The 16,129-nt window shown below is 45.6% G+C and overlaps 1 protein-coding gene across 4 annotated transcripts in view; it reads left to right on the forward strand.

Moving 5' to 3' along the window:
• LOC132403917 (plexin-D1-like) overlaps positions 1-16,129 on the forward strand; it is a 40,145-nt gene that overhangs the window by 10,503 nt on the left and 13,513 nt on the right. For all 4 annotated transcript variants that reach the window (XR_009515389.1, XR_009515390.1, XR_009515391.1 and 1 more), the window contains exons 2-3: positions 587-703; positions 6,614-6,748. Coding sequence is in view for 1 of the 4 variants with exons in the window: in XM_059987741.1 (XP_059843724.1) it covers positions 587-703; positions 6,614-6,748 (252 nt within the window). In the remaining 3 variants the exon portion in view is untranslated. The remainder of the gene's footprint in view (positions 1-586; positions 704-6,613; positions 6,749-16,129) is intronic.

The following is a 16,129-nucleotide window of genomic DNA, read 5'->3' on the forward strand; positions in this document are numbered from 1 at the left end:
CAGCTGAGAAGATCACTGGGGTCTCTCTGCCCGCCATTACAGACATTTATACTGCACGCTGTATCCGCAAAGCAAACAGCATTATGAAGGACCCCACACACCCCTCATACAAACTCTTCTCCTTCCTGCCATCTGGGAAAAGGCATTTGGGCTCTCACGACCAGACTATGTAACAGTTTCTTCCCCCAAGCCATCAGACTCCTCAATACCCAGAGCCTGGACTGACACCAACTTACTTCCCTCAACTGTGCCTGTTGTCTTGTTTATTATTTATTGTAATGCTTGCACTGTTTTGTGCACTTTATGCAATCCTGGGTAGGTCTGTGGTCTAGTGTAGTTTTTTCCTGTGTTGTTTTTACATAGTTCAGTGTAGTTTTTGTATAGTTTCATGTAGCACCATGGTCCTGAAAAACATCTCGTTTTTACTGTGTACTGTACCAGCAGTTATGGTCGACATGACAATAAAAAGTGATTTGACTTGATGTGACTTAAGAAAATTATACCTGCGTTAATTAAAGTGGTAATGTTACTACTAATAGTTTCATTGTCTTTTTACAGTTTGTCCTTAATTTTGTTTCCCTTTTAGAATCAATTAGACAGAACACCACTGTTTAATTACCCTGGATTGCTCTCAGTGTCAGCAACATTGGTGCAGAACTGGACTGTACTGTTCCTTGGGACAGAAGATGGACAATTAATTAAGGTCAGGACCATTATTTACAGGTTAACTATATAGCTTTACAAAACCCTTCCTAAAATGGCATCATACTGTTTTGCTGGAGCTGTACACTTTTATTTCTAATGAGGATAGCTTAAGTACTTTAGGTCAAAACACAATGTGTAAATTTTATTTAGAAATAATGAGCCGATCTGAGGCTCCAGATATGCAAATATTCACTGTCTATTGTTATCTGGGTTAGTGTTGTCAGTGGTACAGCTGTGTGTTGGGATTTCTGTCAGAAGATTTTGCTGGGATTGACTTATTGCTAGAGTACAGTCTGCTGGTTTTGCCATTTCAGGGAACATTCCATAGGGAGAATATTGCCAATCTGTGGTTTGGTAGACTTCTATTTTTTTGTTATTTATTGAGAGATACAACAGGATACCAGCTCCTCTGACCTAATGAGCCCATGTCACCCAATCACAGCTACGTAACCAATTACCACTCTCCCATACATCTTTGGAATATGGGGGAAACCAGAGGACCCAGAGGAAGTTCACGTGGTCCCAGGAAGATCGTAGAAACTCCTTACACTCAGCGGTGTGAATTTAACCACTTCCTATGGATCTAATGTTTTGCCATTTCTCTTCACTGAGACAATCCTGCCAGGCTGTCACAGGGAGTGTGTGTTTAAGGACCAGTGCCAATTCCTGATTGCTCTACAGCAAGGTTTTGGGAATGGCGCTGAACTTAGCTTGGTCCCACCATAAGGCAGCTGGCCATGTCTGACTTGTAGTTTGACAACTCCTTCTGGGTGTTGCACACCCGTACTCTGTTGCACACTTGCCTTGGGCCAGTTTCATGCTTTATTTGGCAGTGGCCTGAGTTGGCAAGATGCTGGAAGAACTCCGTGTGTCAAGCAGCGTCTGTGCTGGCAACAAGTGTGAGTCAACATTTTGGGTCACAAACCTCCATCAGGACCGGGATAGGCAACGGTCCGAAGTATAGGAGCAGAACTTGTTGCACGCACAGCCATATGGTCCATAGTTTTCTAACAATTTTACTAGATGGCAGTTCACGAGCTGCAGGCTGAGGGTCCAATTTTAGTGCACAATGGATTCCACTGACCGTTGTTACAGGCGTTTGAGTTCGTGCTGCACTCCAGAAACCTGATCATGAGATCTGAGGTGCCAGAATGAGAGAGGTCTGCACTTTTAAAGTTCAAAGTAAATTTATTATCAAAGTACATATACAGTATGTCAACATATATAACCCTGAGATTCATTTTCTTGTGGGCATACTCAATACATCCATTATAGAATACATTAATAACCATTATAGAATCAATGAAATACCACACAACTTGGGCATTCAAACAGTGCGTAAAGGACAATGAACTCCAAAGACAAAATGAAAGAAATAATAAATTAATTAATAAACAATAAGTATCGAGAACAGGAAATGAAGAGTCCTTGAAAAAGTGTCCATAGTTTGTCGGAACTTTTCAATGATGGTACAAGTGAAGTTGAGTGACTTTGGTTCAAGAGCCTGATGGTTGAGGGTGAATAACCGTTCCTGAACCTTAGGGTGTGAGTCCTGAGGCACTGTACCATCTTCCCGATGGCAGCAGTGAGAAGAGAGCATGTCCTGTGTGGTGAGGGATGATGATGGATGCTGCTTTCCTGCGACAACACTCTGTGTAATGGGAATGGCAGTACATGTAGTGGACTGGTCCTTCTCCACTACTTTTTATAGGATTTTCTATTCAAAGGCATTAGTGTTTCCATACCAGGCTATGATACAGCCAGCCAATACACTCTTCACTACACATCCATAGAAGGTTGTCAAAGTTTTCAATAACGTGCTGAATTTTCACAAAATCCTAAGGAAGTAGAGATGATGCTGGGCTTTCTTCAAAATTGCACTTACGTGCTGGTTCCAGGATCGGTCCACCAAAATGATAACACCGAGGAATTTAAAGTTGCTGACCCTCTCCACCTCTGATCCTCCGCTTTCTCCTACCAATCACTGTTTAATTCAATTTAAAATTGTCCATCGTTATTATTTAACAAAGGAGAAACTATCTAAAATATTTCCTGATGTAGATAATTACTGTGATTGATGTAAAACTGAAGTAGCTACTTTGTCACATAAGTTCTGGTCATGTTCTTCATTAAAACTGTTTTGGAAATCTTTATTTTCTACAATCTCTAAAGCTTTGAAAATTAATTTACAACCTAATACATTGACTGTTCTATTTGGAATAGTTCTGCATCATATTCAGGGTATTTCATCTTCAGATCAACATGTAATTGCATTTGTTACATTGTTGGCAAGAAGGGCTATTTTATTAAAATGGAAAGATATCTCTTCCCCGACATTAATTGAATGGTTTTCTCAAGTAATGTTATGTCTCAGCTTGGAAAAAATTGGAAGTAGAACTTTTGAACCACGATTTGATTTTGAGAGAAGATGGGGTTCTTTTGCCAAATATTACCATTTAATTTGAATTATTCTATATGGTTTCCTTCCAATTTTATCATCTTTTTTTAAAAAATGTGAATTGGCGGTTGATGACTTTTTTCTATATATCTAGATGATGGTTAAACGTATTGCTTCCGGGGGTTGATTCCTAATGGGTTTTTTTTGTAGTTAATTTTTTTTTCTCTCAGTTAGATGGGGTTCTTTTTTTTTCCTTTTTTCTATATATAATTTTTTTTTCATTTTTATATATTACGAATAGTTTTTTTTCTTCAGCTCTATTAATTGTATACATATTAATTTGTTGAAGTTTTCTATTATTCTATAGTTGTAGAAGATTATGTATTAATAAAAATATTCTAAAAATGAAAAAAACACAGAGGAATTTAAAGTTGCTGACCGTCTCCACCTCTGATCTTCCGCTTTCTCCTCCTGAAGTCAATAATCAGTTCCTAGGTCTTGTTCATATTGAGTAAGAGGTTGTTGTGACACCACTCAGCCAGATGTTCAACCTCCTTCCTCTATGCTGATTCATCACCCCTTTTGACTCGGCCAATGACAGTGGTGTCATCAGCAAACTTTAAAGTACATTTATTATCAAAGTGCGTATTCATTATACAACCTTGAGATTTGGCTCCTTTCAGGCAGCCACAAAACAAGAAACACAAAATAAAAATAAAAAGAAGACCAACAAACAGCCAATGTATATAGAGTGAGGATAAAAAACAAATCTTCCCAACACCCTGCCTTTTCAATCCACATGGCCCGGCATTTAGCTTGTTTAAGCATTCGCTGTAAGACCCAACAATATGTTCTGGGCCTAGACCCCACCGCCACTGCAAATCTCCTGGGATTTTCAGGAGATTACGGTCTCTAGAGTTTACAGAGAGAAACTCTCTCAAGTTTTGCGGCAGTTCTGTGGGTGAAAACACTATGTTAATGAGAGAGGTTAGAGGAGAATGGTCAGACTGCTTCAAGCTGACAGGAAGGCATCAGTAATTCAAATAACCACACATCAAATAAAACAGTGGTGAGCATCCCTGAGCACACGCCACATTGAACCCTGAAGCAGATGGCCGAGCACAGCAGAAGACGACAAATATACACTCCGTCGTCACTTCATTAGGTTCAAGAGGTAGGTAGTAAAGTGGCCACTGAGGAATTTGCTTGGGTGTGTTGGCATGGCATGCAACAAAAACAGGAACATTCAATAATTCACACAAAATGCTGGTGGAACACAGCAGGCCAGGCAGCATCAATAGGGAGAAGTGCTGTCGACGTTTCGGGCCGAGGTCCTTCGTCAGGACTAGTCTGCCTGGCCTGCTGTGTTCCACCAGCATTTTGTGTGTGTTATTGTTTGAATTTCCAGCATCTGCAGATTTCCTTGTGTTTGCCCTTTACATTCAATAATTGTAAGGAATATTTAAAGGTATATGGACAGGAAAGGAGTGGAGGGTTATGGGCTGAGTGCGGGTAGGTGGGACTAGGTGAGATTAAGAGTTCAGCACTGACTAGGAGGGCCGAGATGGCCTGTTTCCGTGCTGAGATTGTTATATGGTTATATAAACAAGTTAGAGGTTAAAGTATGAATGGAGAATAAAATGTACATAACTACATAAACACCAGCATGTATTTACAATGTAAACAGCTTTATAAAAAGTGGTTCAAAGTGTTTACAGAGCAGTGCAATGACTGAGGTAATAGGTGGTGGGATGGGCTAACTAGAATAGTTGATCAGATTAACTGTCTGGGAGAAAGAAACTTTTAAGATAGTGCGAGATTTCTATTTTAATGACCAAGAGGGAGCATTTAGAAAAGTCAGTATGCTGCTTGGGGAGTTTCTGCAATGATTTTCCTGCCCATTTCTCTGTCCTGGAAACATACAAGTCCTGCAGTGATGGTAGACTTCAGCTAATGACCTTTCCTGCTGACCATTTCACTGTGGTGTTCATACAGTGTGCTGAGAGAGGATGCTGTACCAAACCAGACAGTAATGGTTGATGTGAGGAAACTCTCTATGATGGCATTGTAGTACAGAACCAATATGTTCTGGGAAAGATGGAATTTTACCAAATGCCACTGTCACGTACCCCGTGACTGGGTTAAAGAACCAGCAGAAATAGAAAACACTTTGGAATCTGGTATTACTAGTAACTAATAGTGCTTATTAGTAAACTAAGCAATACGGTAATATAAATGCAAAAATATATGAAACATGTCAGCAATGATATATGCAGAAGTGTGGAAATAGGAACCAAAACTAGTCTATTTCAAACCTAGGGGTAAATGGATAGAGTCTTATGATGGTGAAGAGTTCAATTCAGAGGTAGTTACTTAGTGTGTGTGTGTGTGTGTGAGAGAGAGAGAGAGAGAAAAGCCATTGCCGTCTTACCATTCTTCAGTGATGGAACTATCACCCAGGCAAGGGAGGACACACAAACAGTCCCCACCAGTTGCATCTTCTCACACTGTGAGCCACTGATCGATTCCCCGAATCAATCCTCCAAAAACCCCACCTTCACATGGGTGCACAAAGCTCGTTCAGTGTCCCGTGGTCTGTCTGTGTGTGTCCCAACGGACCTGCTTTTTATCTCCACATGCTGGACACCAGCTGTCCTTCAATCGGCTCTGCCCTGCTGTCTCTGCAGGAATCTTTACAAGCAGGCAAAGTGTCCTTGGAGAAAGGTAAATGATCAACAAAGGAACCATAACGTTAAATCTCGTCTCTCTCTCTCATTTGCGCTGGACGCCTCCCCCTCCCTCTCTCAATAGCAGTACAGTTCATAGGGTCAATTCTGGACCCCTTTTCAGACTCGGTTTGCCCATCACACCACAAAAAGTACATCCTCCGCCAAGCCTTTTTGTTAATGGAGATAGTGTTCTCCACACATGAGGTCCTGTGTAATAAAGATGCCCAGCAACCTCAAAGCTAAAGTGGTGTGAACTGTAGGGTTGTTGATAATGAATGGAGGCAGAGGAGACACATTTCTCATGCAGTCAATATGCATCTCCAGTTTTGAAGGTATTCTGCTCCAAGTTGTGATATCTTGTAACAATCCTCATTGTTGGCATGTCTGGATGGTTCTGGTTCATATTGCACTTTTATGCATAGTTTTGCTTTGAAAAGAACGTAACAAAAAGGAAAGGAAGATACTTTTTCAATGGTTTGTCTTAGTGTAGGGCATCCCTCAGGCTCCACAAATACTGTCTGACTCACGGAGTTCCTTCAGAAGGGATATTTTCTTGTGATTTGTTTCTGAACACTGTCTTTGACAACCTTAGCCTTTTGAAGTGGACTCTCTGTAAGGTTGGGGGATTCAGCAGCCAGTCTGAGCACGGTATACTCTCCCAAGCCAATAATGAGAAATGTGAATGAAGATTAGCAGGTTTATGTGATATTATGCTATTGTAAGTCAGATATCAGTTCAGACTATGGAAGTAGATGAATTAACTGCATGATTTTTATTGCAGCTGGTTCTGGATGAAAATATGGAAGTTATTCGCCCAAGTATTCTGAATGAGCTGAGAGATGAATCTCCAATACGCCACAGCATATTGCTTGATAAAGTGGACCCAAATTACTTATACCTGTTAACTGAGAGGATGGTAAGCTGATACTTCTTTACAGTCTATTTATATAGTGTATTTAATTTTATTCCCACGATGAGGGATGGTTGATGCTAGTTACCACCTGTAGTTGCCCTGGGATGGCACTTGTTGGCTGGCTCTTCGATTTATTGCTTTGTGATTAGTTTAGCCATGTGCAGGACATTTAAGAACAACCATGTTATAGAGTCATAGAGAAGTACAGCACAGAAACAGGCCCTTCAGCCCATCTATTCCATGCCAATAGCACTTAAACTGCCTTCTCCTGTCAATCTGCTGTCAATAGCCCTCCATACCCCTACTATCCAAACTTGTCTTAAAAGTTAAAATCAAGCTCATATGCATCATTTTTGCAGACAGCTCATCCACACTCTTACAACCCTCTGAGTGAAAATGTTTCTCCTCATGTTTTGCTTAAACTTCTCATCTTTCTTCCCTAATCCATGACCTCTGGTTGTATACCCCTCATTATTTTGTACACCTCTGGCAAGTCTGCTCTCAATTTTCTATGTTCTAAAGAATACAGTCCTAATCTATTCAATCTTTCTCTATAACTCAGGTCCTCCAGACCTGGCAACATCCTTGTAAACTTTCTCTGCACTCTTTCAAACTTGTATACAGCTTTCCTGTAGGTAGGTGACCAAAACTGCACACAATACTCCAAATTAGGCCTCACCTACATCTTATACATCTTCAGCGTAACATCCCATTTTCTGTACTTACGAAGGCCAATGTGCCAAAAGCTTTCTTTACCACCATATCTACCTGTGATGCCACTTCCAACGAATTATACCCAGGTCTTTGTTCTACCACACTCCTCAGTGCTCTACTCTCATTGGTCCTACCATAGTACAACACCTTGCACTTGTCTACAATGAACTCCATCTGCCATTTCTCAGCCCATTTTTCCAGCTCTTGCAGATCCCTCTGTAAGCCATGATAGCTTTCCTCACCATCCAACTCACTCCCAGTCTTGGTGCCATCTGCAAATTTGCTGATGCAGTTAACCACATTATCATCTAGATGATTGATACAGGTGACAAAGAACAACGGACCTAACACTGATCCCTGTAGCTCACCACTAGTCACAGGCCTCCAGTCAGAGAGGCAACCATCTACTACCATTCCCTGCCTTCTCCCACACAGCTATTGTCTAATCCAATTTAGTACCTCATGCTGAACGCCAAGTGAATGAACCATCTTAACCAGCCTCCCATGCAGGCTCTTGTCAAATGTTTTGCTAAGGTCCATGTAGGCAATATCCACTGCCTTGCCTTCATCCACTTCCCTGGTATCTTCCTCGAAAAACTCTACAAGATTGGTTGGACATGTCCGACCCACACAAAGCTATGCTGACTATCATTAATCTGTCCATGTCTATCCAGACACTTATATATCCAGTCCCTTAGAATACTTGGACTCACCTGGTTTATGCTTAGAGACTTTTTAAAAACAGCAGAACAACATTGGCTATACTTCAATCCTCCAGTACCTCCCCTGCCACTAAGGGTGATTTAAAAATCTCTGCTAGGGCCCCATCAATTCTGCGCTTGCCTGGAACACCTTGTCAGGCCCTGGGGATTTATCCACCCTGAATTGCCTCAGGGTAGCAAACACCTCCTCCTCTGTAATCTGTAGAGGGTCCATGAACCTCATGCCACTCTGTGTCGTTTCCTGAGTAAATACCGGTACAAAGAATTCATTTAAGGTCTGTCCCATCTGTTCCGGCTCCACACATGGATTGCTGACCAACTCCATGCCTTCTTGATTTCTTTCATGCCTGTTCTCCTGCATTTCTTGTACTCCATAAGCACCTCATTTGTTCCTTCTTGCCTATACACCTCCTTTTATCTCTTAACCAGAGCCTCAATATCTCTTGAAAACCAAGGTTCCCTACACTTGTTATCTTTGCCTTTTATTCTGACAGGCACATACAAGTTTTGTACTCTCAAAATTTTGTTTTCGAAGTCCTCCCACTTGCCAAGTACACCTTTATCGGAAAACAGCCTGTCCCATCCACACTTGCCAAATCATTTCTGATACCATTAAAGCAGGCCTTTTTCCAATTTAGTATCTCAACCCGTGGACCAGAGGTACCTCTTTGCCTACTTACTTTGAAACTAATGGCATTGGGGGTCACTGGATGCAAAGTATTCCCCTACACAAACTTCAGGCACCTGTCCTGTCTCATTCGCTAACAGCAGATCCAGTATCACACACTCTTTCAGTGGGGCTTCTACATACTGATGAAGGAAACTCTCCAGGACACATTTGACAAACTCTATCCCATCCAGTCCTTTTACAGTATGGAATTCCCAGCCAATTTGTGGAAAGTTAAAGTCACCTATTGTAACAGATTGCAACAGTCTGCAATCTCTTTACAAATCTGATCCTCTAAATCCTTCGGACTGCTCGGTGGTCTGTAATAGAGCCCCATTGTTGTAGCCATACCCTTCTTATTTCTCAGATCCACCCGTAACACCTCACCAGTTGAGTTCTCCTGTCTGTCCTGACTGGGCACTGCCGTGACATTTTCCCTGACTAGTAACTGATGCACATCAATAACTCACTCTGAGACGTAAGGCGAGATATCGGCTTTTATTGACTGGAAGAAGGAACCAGAAGTGAGTGCATCATACTACGTCCTGGAGACTGAGGCCGAGCGTCAGGCCTCAGATCGCCTTTATACAGGGGCCTGTGGGAGGAGCCACAGGAGCAGTCAGCAGGGGGCGTGTCCAGACATGCACACGTAGTTCACCACATTCACCCCACCTTTGTTTAAAAGAGTCCCCATGTGGCGAAGTTTCTTACAAGTCAAGTCTATCAGGTGGTCGAATCTGTCGCTGTGATCTACGTAGCACCGGCTGTGATTGCACGGATGCCGGCGACATTGGTGATTGCACAGGAGACAGAGGTTGTGCTTGTTCCAGCCCACTAGGCGCCAGTGATCCCTCACGCATGTGCGAGGCGCCTGGTATAAATGCGTACGATACGCCCGGTATATAAGTGTCGTGAGGAGTCTGTGTAGGGCCTGGTGAGCACGGTGTCACCTCAGGTGCAGGGTTCATAGTTACTGGAGAGTCTTCAGGGTAGTGGTCTGCTGCACCTGCGGGTGCCAGGTCGCGGATGGAGACCGTGTCCTCCCGCCCATCAGGTAAGACCACGTAGGCATACTGGGGGTTCGCATGTAGAAGGTGAACCCTCTCGACCAGCGGGGAGTATTTAGTACTCCTCCCATGTTTCCGGAGCAGCACTGGCCCCGGGGACGTCAGCCAAATTGGTAGGGTGGTCCCAGTGACAGACTTCCTGGGAAAAGAGAATAGGCGTTCGTGAGGATGGATTGGTGGATGTATACAACAGAGAGCGGATAGAGTGGAGTGCCTTAGGGAGGACCTCCTGCCATCGAGAGACCGGCAACCCTTTTGACTTAAGGGCTAAAAGTGTGGCCTTCTACACCGTGGCATTCTCCCGCTCCACCTGTCCATTACCCCGGGGATTATAACTCGTGGTCCGACTAGTAGCAATGCCCCTAGCTAGCAGGTACTGGCGCAGCTCGTCACTCATAAAGGAGGACCCTCTATCGCTGTGGATATAGCAGGGATACCCGAACAGAGTGAAGAGCTGGCGCAGGGCTTTTATGACGGACGTGGCAGTGGTGTCGGGGCAGGGGATGGCTAAGGGGAACCGTGAGTACTCATCGATAACATTGAGAAAATAGACATTACGGTCAGCGGAGGGAAGGGGGCCCTTAAAGTCAACACTCAGTCGCTCAAAAGGGCGGGTGGCCTTGACAAGTTGCGCCGTGTCAGGACGGTAGAAGTGTGGTTTGCACTCAGCGCAAATTTGGCAGTCCCTGGTCATCGTCCTGATGTCCTCCAGGGAATACGGCAGGTTCCGGGCTTTCACGAAATGTTAAAATCGGGTGACCCCCGGATGGCAAAGTTGTGCATGGAGGGCGTATGGCTGGATGAGCTGTGCGCTAGCACATGTTCCCCGGGATAGGGCATCAGGGGGCTCATTGAGGCTGCCAGGCCGGTACAGGATATCATAGTTGTAGGTGGAGAGTTCTATTCTCCACCGCAAAATCTTATCATTTTTGATTTTGCCCCTCTGTTGGTTGCTGAACATGAACGCAACTGAGCGCTGGTCGGTCAGCAAGGTGAACCTTTTGCCAGCAAGATAGTGCCTCCAGTGCCTAACAGCCTCCACTATGGCCTGGGCTTCTTTCTCCACCGCGGAGTGCTGAATTTCAGAGCCTTGGAGGGTGCGAGAAAAGAATGCTACTGGCCTGCCTTCCTGATTGAGGGTAGCAGCCAGAGCGAAATCGGAGGCGTCACTCTCTACTTGGAAGGGAACGGTCTCGTCTACCGCATGCATCGTAGCTTTGGCAATGTCCCCTTTAATGCAGCTGAAGGCCGCACGGGCCTCAGCAGAGAGGGGAAACGTGGTAGACTTGACCAGGGGGCGTGCCTTGTCTGCGTAATGGGGGACCCATTGGGCGTAATAGGGAAAAAAACCCAGGCACCGTCTGAGGGCTTTGAGAGTGGTGGGAAGAGGGAGTTCTAACAGGGGGCGCATACGGTCGGGATCAGGGCCAATAACCCCGTTTTCCACGACATACCCAAGGATAGCAAGGCGGGTGGTTCCGAACACACACTTGTCCCTGTTATAAGTAAGGTTCAGAGCTGCGGTCACTTGGAGAAATCGTTGGAGGTTGGCATCGTGATCTGGCCAGTCGTGACCACAGATGGTGATGTTATCCAGATAGGGAAATGTGGCCTGCAGTTGGTACTGGTCCACTATCCGGTCCATTTCCCTCTGGAAGACAGAGACACCATTCGTGACACTGAAAGGTTCGCGCAGGAAGTGATAGAGCCTGCCGCCCGCCTCAAAGGCGGTGTAGGGGCGGTCCTCTGGGCGGATGGGGAGCTGGTGATAAGCGGATTTCAGATCTATTGTCGAGTACACCTTGTACTGAGCTATCTGGTTGACCATATCCATGATGCGGGGTAGGGGTTATGTGTCAAGCTGTGTAAACCTATTGATGGTTTGACTGTAGTCCACGACCATCCTATTTTTCTGCCCAGTCTGAACAACAACCACCTGGGCCCTCCAAGGGCTTGTGCTTGGCTCAATGATCCCCTCCCTGAGCAGCCTCTGCACCTCCGACTGAATGAAGGCCCTGTCCCCCGCGCTGTACCTCCTGCTTTTAGTTGCCACAGGCTTACAGTCAGGGGCAGGTTGGCGAACAGCGGTGGGGGAGGGACCTTGAGGGTGGAGAGACTGCAAGTGGTGTCGGTAGCGCAACTGTCGGCCTGGTTCTGGATGGGATGTGTGGGCCCGTGTGTGTGTGTGGGGTCAGTAGTGATGAAGACCCACAGAACTGAGGATTCCGGACAGTGAGTGGTGGGAGGGGCCCGTCATATACCATAGTCACACTTTCGAGATGGCTCTGGAAGTCCAGCCCCAATAGCACAGGTGCGCACAGTTTAGGCATGACCAGTAGCGCAAAGTTCCGATATTCTGTGCCTTGCACCACCAAAGTCGCTACACAACCCGCCCGGATGTCTGCGGAATGCGACTCAGAAGCCAAATTGATCCTCCAACTTACCGGCCATGTTGCGAGTGCTGCCTGTGTCAAACAGGCATCTAGTCCTGTGCCCCTCCACCCGGATGTCCATCATGGACCCTGCAAGCTGGTGTGGGGCACTTTGGTCGAGGGTTACAGTGGCCAGAGTTGAGCCGTCAGGGTACCCGGTAAGCATCAGAGGGTCGGGGGCGGGGCGTGCTGACGCCGACAAAGATGGCCGCCCACATCCGGGGTACCCGGTACGCATCGGAGGGTCGGGGGCGGGTCATGCTGACGCCGACAAAGATGGCCGCCCACATCTGGGCATGCAAGATGGCGGCCCCCACGTTTCACCCGCAGCGCTGCACTCCGCTCGTAGTTTAGACTTACAGACCTTGGCAAAATGGCCCCGCTTTCCGCAGCTAGAGCAGATCGCTTCTCGCGCTGGACAGTGTTGTCGGGAGTGCTTTTTGAGTCCACAGAAATAACAAAGCACTGGCTTCTGACGGGCCGCAGCCGTGGTCAGGTTCGGGGAGCTCGTGGAATCGCGACTGGCAGTGGCGTTGGCGAATTCGCTCCCGGGAGCCGCCGGTGGCGGGGTCTGAGGTGTCCACGGAACCGGCGGGGAATCGCGCAACTGGACAGCATCAGCATTGTGCAGAGCAGCTTCCAGAGCATTGGCCATCTCGATCGCCAAGCGTAAGGTCAGATCGGCGTTTTCCAGCAGCCGCTGGCGCATGTACACTGACCTCAGTCCCATCACAAAGGCGTCTTGCACCAGCAGCTCCGCATGCTGTTCTGCCGTGAGCGTCTTGCAGTCACAAGTTCGGACGAGTGTCTGTAGTGCTCGGAGAAACTCAGCGCACAATTCGCCAGGCTGCTGTCGCCGGGTAGCTAAACGATGTCTTGCGTAGACGGTGTTCACCGGCCACAGGTACTGTCCTTTGAGGGCGTCCAGTGCCCCTTCGTAGGTCGGCAGGTCCCAGATAATGGAATAAACTTTTGGGGTGACCCTCGAGAGGAGAATTCTGTGCATAACAGCGGGTTCAGTTGCACGAACCTCCTCCAAGTATGATTGGAAGCATGCAAGCCAGAGTTCAAAAGCAAGAGCTGCTTCAGGGTCTTGAGGGTCCAAATCCAACCTTTCCGGACGTAAAACGGTTTCCATGTTTTAAAACTTCCAGCCAATAAAATTGATGCACATCAATAACTCACTCTGAGACGTAAGGCGAGATATCGGCTTTTATTGACTGGAAGAAGGAACCAGGAGTGAGTGACCATCATACTACGTCCTGGAGAATGAGGCCGAGCATAGGCCTCAGATCGCCTTTATACAGGGGCCTGTGGGAGAAGCCACAGGAGCAGTCAGCAGGGGGCATGTCCAGACAGGCTCACGTAGTTCACCACAGTAACACCACCCCTCCTCATTTGATCCCTCCCACTCTGTCACATCTAAAACAACGGAACCCCCGAATGGAGTCCTGTCTCTCCTGCATCTCTCACTAATGGCTACAATATCATAATTTTAAGTGTTGATCCATGCCTTGAGCTCATCTGCCTTTCCTACGATAGTTCTTGCATTGAAATATTCAGAGCTCAGGACACTAGTGGCACCGTGCGCAACCTTTGAATTCCTGACTCTGAGGTCTCACCAACATATTTCTCCACTACCTCTCCACTCTGTTCTGGTCCCCATCCCCTGCAACTCTATTTTAAACCCCACCATGCAGCATTCACAAACCTTCCTGCAAAGATACTAGTCCCTTCTGTACAGGTCCCTCCTGGAAGAGAGCCCAATGATCCAAAAATCTTATGCCCTCCCTCCTACACCAACTCCTTAGCCACGTGTTAAACTGCATAGTCCTCCTAGTTCTGGCCTCACTAGCACGTGACATGGGTCACAGTCCCGAGATCACAACCCTGGAGGCACTACCCTTTTACTTAGCACTTATCTTCCATGTCATTGGTACCTACATGGACTACGACCTCTGGATATTCACCCTCCTATTTAAGAATGCTGAGGATTCAATCTGAGATATCCCAGACCCTGGCATCCAGAGGCAACGTACCATCCGGGAATCATCTTCCTGCCTTCAGTCTCAAAGAGCTATAGTGTCCACTCCAACAATGGCTGCTGCACTTTCCCTGCCATCTTTTAATTTGCTCTTGCTGTTCAATCCCAACGCCATTGGGTTGCTGGTCAGAGCTCCAAGTAAACTGCTATCAGCTCCACTGCCTTTTTCCACTCAGTCAGTGGACCCGAGTGAAATCCCTTTCCTCCATCTTCTGACTGGTCGCTGGCCAGAGCTCCAAAATTTAAAATAATAGGCCTGGAGTCACAGAAACTCCAGGAAGGGTTGGGGAACTCTGCAGGGTTTCTTTCCTGAATCTCTTTGAGGAACTGGTAGGGATCTTGCAATATGGAAAAAAAATCCCAGCTTTCTAAAAAAATATATTTTGATTCTCTTCGGAACTGAGAAAACAAAGAAAGTAAAAAGTTTATTTTAGGTTAAAGTCCTTACATAAAATGGATATTTTGCCATTGTCAAATCTTCATAGGATTTGATTTTTAATGGCTTCTCAAATAGTTACTACACTAGAATGAAGGCGGTTGGGTGATTTCCAGTGAGTTTCTCTACTTCATTGATTAAAAAAAACTTCACTAGATTCCATCATTATTCAGCTTCCTCTATTCTCTGAATAATGTCTGAGTAAAATCATTCTGTTTGGTGTAGTGTTGACCTTGGTAAGCCACGCTATTGTTCCTGTTCTGACTCCACACATCATCTGATGCAGTATTTTTGTTTCTGGCTGCATGTGCAAGTTTATTTTAATTGCACAGTTTGTCTTCTTCCACACTTTGGTTGTTTGTCAGTCTTTTGTGTTTAATTTTATTTCACTACTAGACAACGCGGTGACCCATTGGGAGAAAGGTAGTGCAGTCTGATGTGACCAGAATGAACATTAAATTTTCCTTAATGCTATTTGTATTGCTTTGCTTTGGAAATTGAAGAAGAAAAACCAGTTTATTAAAGAAGAAAGACGCGTAGCAAGGGAAATACAGCTCCTCCTCGTTTAACGAAGGACACTTCTGATGGCAACATTTCTGGTTGATCTGCCACCCTTGTGCCTCTTGTTGTCATTCTGGAGACGAGCAGTCCTTTCATGCGCCGTCTCTTCATCTCTTCTGCTGTTTGTTCTTTGTCTCTGATCTTGGAGACGTGCATTTCTCAGCTCCTTTGTCTCTTTCTCTCTCCTCCGCCTGTGCCTGTTGTTGTCATTCTGGAGACGTGCATGCCTCTCCCCCTCTGTCTCTTCTTCTCTCATCTTTTTTGTCCTGACTCTTTGATCCTGGAGTCGTGCAGCCCTGGCCTCATCCGATTCTTGTTCTCTCTCTCTCCTTGCCGTTTCCGGACAATGTTTGGCATGCCCCTTCACTTTCCACACAGCATAATTAGGCTGACCATATTTTTTTTACCCTAATGCTGGATAGAAGATAGGAAGCAGTAATACTAAAGGAAGCTGATTATTCTTGATGATGTGGTTGGCGCTCTCCTAAATGGACGCAATATAGTCACTGCTGTCCTTTGACTGCAGCAAAGGATTTAATGGGTGTCTCGAAGTACGTCATTATGGGTTACAGGATGTTATGTCATGCTTAAATTTAGAGAAGATCCGATGTTCAGTTTTTGAATCTCGTCAAGACTTTCATACGTTGTGGGGACCATTTGTGAGTTATTTTCAAAACCTTTGATTTGTTGTAGAAGTACAGATGGTGGTTAATAATATATTTTATTATGTGATAAGGGTTT

The sequence above is a fragment of the Hypanus sabinus genome, chromosome 13 (assembly GCF_030144855.1).
Source record: "Hypanus sabinus isolate sHypSab1 chromosome 13, sHypSab1.hap1, whole genome shotgun sequence".
Taxonomy (NCBI): domain Eukaryota; kingdom Metazoa; phylum Chordata; class Chondrichthyes; order Myliobatiformes; family Dasyatidae; genus Hypanus; species Hypanus sabinus.